We start from the raw sequence: 4,642 nt of genomic DNA on the forward strand, positions 1-4,642 counted from the left end.
GCCCAGCACTCACCTGTCTCTGTTCCCAGTGATAGGGTTAAATAATAACGAATTAATGGAATCCATTATCAATGTTATTATTGCTACAGTCTCACTAGGTAGCCTCCTGCCTCAACCTCCTGAGGGCTCAACCTGCTTCTAGCTGTCTGTATTCACAGGCTGTGTGGTAGCACTGGGGCGATCACATGCAGAAACCACACCTAGGGCTCGAGGCCCCTTCCCCACCTTCATGAGGACTGATACACACAAAACAACAAATACACAAATACATCTTTTTTTTTTTTTTGACAGGATTTCTCTGTGTAGCCCTGGCTGTCCTGGAACTAGCTCTGTAGAGCAGGCTAGCCTCGAACTCATGGAGATCCGCCTGTTCTGCCTCTGAGTGCTGGGATTTAAAGGCATGCACCACCACCACGACGCCAAATAAATCTTAAAAAACAAAACAAGAAAAACACATAGCAGACAGACTGGTGACCAGAGGCAGGAGGGTGTGTGAGGAGGGCATGGGCCCCAGTTAAGTCCCTGGAGGGAATCAGAGCTTTACTGGCCTCCAGGGGCCATGGATGAATGAGGTGTCGACGCAGTCTTTCCCGTTTTTATTTATTCATTTTTAATGTACAAAGGGTGATGAGTTCTTCAGACGTGGGCATGGCAAGTCCCTGGCAGGGCTGTGAAGAAGGGGGCTTTCCCAGTTGCTCCTAGACAGCTGTTGCCCCTTTGGTGTCCTGCCAGGCTGCTGTGTCCTTGTCTGGATTCTACCCTGAGCAAGGTCTGAGCTTCTTGTGGCAGATCACACGGGCGGCTCTGGACTCACCTGGGCCACCAGTCCTCAAAAACTGGCAACCCTGGACCCTCAAGTCCCACAGAGCCTCAATGACTGCCCCTTACATGTCTGCCCCTGGGCCCTCTGTCCTGCTCACCTTACAGTGTGGCCATATTTAAGACGCCTGCATACCTGGGCTCCTGCCCCTAGGTTGCAGACGTGGGACTATGAGCTCAGACCATCTCCTCTGTCTGCGTGCTGAGCTCCTCAATGCCACAGCCTCGCTGAAACTCCCTCTGCCGGCCTTTGGCCTTCCGTCTGGTTCTGGCTTCTCCCAGATTCATCTCTCCCAGACTGTAACCCTCTAGGGATCTAGCACTGGTCAAACACAGAGAACTGGAAGCCTCAGGAGGACACTAGTCCACAGAAGTCATGTGCTGCTCCTCAGTCCTGTGCGATGGCAGAAGACACTCGGCCTCCTGTTTTCTCAAAGCAGACAGCTGGACTGCAATGGCCAGAGAAATGTGAACCTTGTACCGAGGTGTCCACTCACACATCAGCAGGTCATGCAGCGTGGCCTCACAGCCTCTGAGGGTGGGTTAGGATCCTCCTGACAGACAGAGTTCCAGTGAGTCGCCTTGTCCACCCTGCCAGCCCCAAGCTCAGGGAATAGGCTGTCAGGGGTCACCAGGAGGGTGAGGCCTGATTATATGCACAAGAGTTTATTTTCTCTATGTAGCCCAGGCTGGCCAGTATCTTGTGTTCCTCCTGCCTCAGCCTCCCAAGGGCTGGGTGTAAGAAGCCCACGTGACTCACCAAGCCCCCCACCCCCTGTGGAAGCTAGAAAGGGCACAAGCAGCGTACCTCAGAGTACAGTGGAGGCGGGCGGTAGCGGAACTCATGGAGACAGGCAAAATAGGGCCCTTCCAGGGTCACACCCGGGTCCCGCAGCAGGGGAAAGGGCCCCAGTGAGGCAGTTGGCAGCGGGCTGTCCCTCACCACCTCTGAGTACTCAGGAGGAGCTGGAAGGGAGAGATGAGATGCGGAGGGAGGCTCTGAGACCGGGCTTCTGGAGGACCCAAGGCCGTGACAGGATTATGATCAAGCCTTTTCCCCCTAGGGACAGTTGCCCGGGCTAACCTCCAACTGTAGCAATCCTCCTGCCTCAACTGGTTTGGTTTTGTTTATTTGAGAAAGGATCTCAGTGTAGAGCACTTTGCTCTGGAGCGCACAGCGACAGGTCCCCCTGTGTGTGCCTCTGTTGCTGCATACACACATGCCTAAAGGTGTGTGTCACCATGCCCTGCTGGGTCTCCTATAATCCTGGTTAGGTTTTAAATTATTAAGTAGTGGAGGCAGGCCTTGAATCATCCGCCAGTCCTCGGTGTGCAGGGATGATGGGTGCTGGGATTAGACCCTGCTTGCCTAGAGACCCCTGAACTGGAGGGTGGGACCGGGCCATGGCTCTGCCTGCCCGCATCCTTGGTTGTTGACTGAGCTCACCCTCTGGCGCCTCCAACTGGGTGCACAGGCCCCAGTTTTGCAGGAAGCTGGCACGGCTGCCTACGCTGGCTGATCGACTGCCCAGGGGGTGCAAGGGGACCGTGCCGATGACCAGCGGCAGCTCCAGCAGCAGCTTCGAGGAGCCTGGGATGTCCACGCAGACCTGAAGGGAACAGCGGCAATGTGGACAGTTGCCTCACCTGTGCCCTCCACCCTGGCCCGAATAACAGGGTGGAGGGAAGCTTGCTGGGTACCTTGAGCGAATAGTCCACACTGAGCACGCAGCAGTGCAGGATGGACGGGCCCACTGGGGGGATGCGCAGCGCGCGACCGGGCCACAGCGCACGGCGACCAGGGCCCACGGGCTCCCCATCTACACTGGCCACGACAGCGCGCTTCTGCTTGCGTGCACCTCGGGCCATGAAGGTCTGTGTCTGTACCAGGGCGGCGCGGGTCTGCACAGGTCTCGTGGAGCCATTGTCAATCTCCGCGAAGATAGGGATGACCTCGCCTACAGCACAGAGCAGCCTGCCTCAGTTTCCCCATTGCTAACTCTTCCTGCTCCAGCCGCATCCCTTCCCACTTGTTACCCGGAGTGTAGCCCTTGCGGTCGATCTTGGCTGAGAGAGTCACGAGTCCATGGGTGCAGTACCAGGATCGAGCCACCTTCTCCCGGGCTCCAGCCTGCGGTTCCTGTGGGGACACTAAGGGTCACTTCAGGCATCTGGACACTTGGAGCTTATATGTTAGAGGGACCTTAGTTTCAGGAAGAAGATGGGACAGGGTGATTGGTGCCTGTTTTAGGCCAGCCACCCCTACAAAATGTGACCTTGTCTAAAGAAACCAAAAGCTGAATAAAAAATTAAAACCAAGAATAGGTGTGGGGTGCACACCTTTAATCCCAGCAGACAGATCTCTGTTACTTTGAGGACAGAGACCAGTCAGGGTCACACACACAGAGAAACCTTTGTAAAATTTTAAAAAGAACAAGAAAGAAACAAATAAATAAATCTCAAAACCAATAAAACAAAAAAGTGCAAGCCCTATTGTGCCCTGTTTCCCAAGCGGGGCATCTGAGACTGAGGTAGGGTAAGACACTTGCCCAGAGAGAGCCACACAAGTGGGTGCCTTCAGGATTTTCACCCAGCACTAACTTCTGGCTCCTCTGTTTCAGAGACCGCCTATAACCCCCAACTCCAGAAGACTTCGAGAGGCCAGGTCCGGCCCCACCTTGCCCCCCGCGGGGCAGCCACCTACCAGCAGGGCAGGTGTGTTTATATCCACGGGTTCAATGACAGTGAACACCTTCCGGGCGCGGCGTGCGGGAACCCAGGGCCGATGCAGGGTGGCTTTGATGGAATAGCGGACGCTGCCGTGTTTGCCCTCGAAGGATGTCACTAGGGAGCTGGGGTGGCGAGAGCAGGTTCAGGGTAGGAGACAGAGGCATGCAAGTGAAGTCCCGAGGAGTTAGCGGTTGGGAGAGCGCAGATGCCCAGGGGTGGGCGACCACGGGGCTTACATAGGCAGCTGGAAGCTGAAGGGAAACTCGTGACGTCCGGCGGGCAGAGTGGCAATGTTCCCCGAGTCTAGGAGCAAGACACTGGACTTAGAGGACGCGGGATTGGGGATCGCCTGCTCGGGGTCTCGGGGGTCCCCAGCCTGTACCTGGCGCGAGCAGCGTGGCGCGGTGGTTCACGACTTCCACGCGCTCGCTGTAGCTCTGCGTGTACGCGGTGCTGGAGCCCGCGCTGCGCGACTCGGTCCAGTGTGCGCGCGCACGGCCCCGAGCGCGCAGACTGAGCGCGCCCACGCGCGCCGCCCCCGCCAGCTCCAGCAGTACCCGGCCCGCCACAGCCTGGCCTCCGTGGAACACGGGCTCGGTGCCAGCGCGCGCCCCGTCCAGCTGCACCACGAAGGCCTTCACCTTGTCGAACAGCATCCCGCTGACCGACGCGAACCCAAAAGAAGGCCGACCCGGGGCTCGAACCCGCGACACGGAAGGCCGAGCGGCTGGGAGCGCGGCAGATTCGAACTACGCCCGCGGACACGAAGGCCAGCAGGACCCGAAGACCGCTCGGGACCCGCGCGCGGCTGCGGGCTCTTATACGGCGGGGCGGGGCGGGGCCTGTGGAGAAGGCCGCGCCTACCGGAAGAGGCTCCGTCAAAAGCGCCGGTGGGGGCGGGGCCAGAGGGGGAAAGCCGCGACTCCTGGAAGCCAATAGGGCGGCGGCGAAGGAATGACCTGAGAGAAAGCCGCGCCTCCCGGAAGAGGCGCCACCAATAGCGCGGCTGGGAGGCGTGGCCTGAAAAACCCGGCGTTGCCGAACTGGGCCAAAGGTTCTCGAGGGCCGTGGCCTGAGAAAAAGCCTCACCCCC

The 4,642-nt window shown here is 58.2% G+C and overlaps 1 protein-coding gene across 1 annotated transcript; it reads right to left on the reverse strand.

Moving 5' to 3' along the window:
* Positions 1-581: 581 nt before the first annotated feature.
* Positions 582-4,337, reverse strand: LOC125395670 (arrestin domain-containing protein 2). The gene is made up of 8 exons (XM_085680430.2): positions 3,932-4,337; positions 3,786-3,852; positions 3,524-3,671; positions 2,857-2,959; positions 2,521-2,777; positions 2,267-2,429; positions 1,628-1,785; positions 582-1,373 (listed from the first exon to the last, which is right to left on the reverse strand). The coding sequence occupies exons 1-8, from the start codon at positions 4,203-4,205 to the stop codon at positions 1,320-1,322; spliced, it is 1,224 nt and encodes a 407-aa protein (XP_085536556.1). The 5' UTR covers positions 4,206-4,337; the 3' UTR covers positions 582-1,319.
* Between the last annotated feature and the right edge of the window lie 305 nt (positions 4,338-4,642).

This window comes from Myodes glareolus, chromosome 23 (genome assembly GCF_982192425.1).
Source record: "Myodes glareolus chromosome 23, mMyoGla1.1, whole genome shotgun sequence".
In the NCBI taxonomy this organism is placed as follows: Eukaryota; Metazoa; Chordata; class Mammalia; order Rodentia; family Cricetidae; genus Myodes; species Myodes glareolus.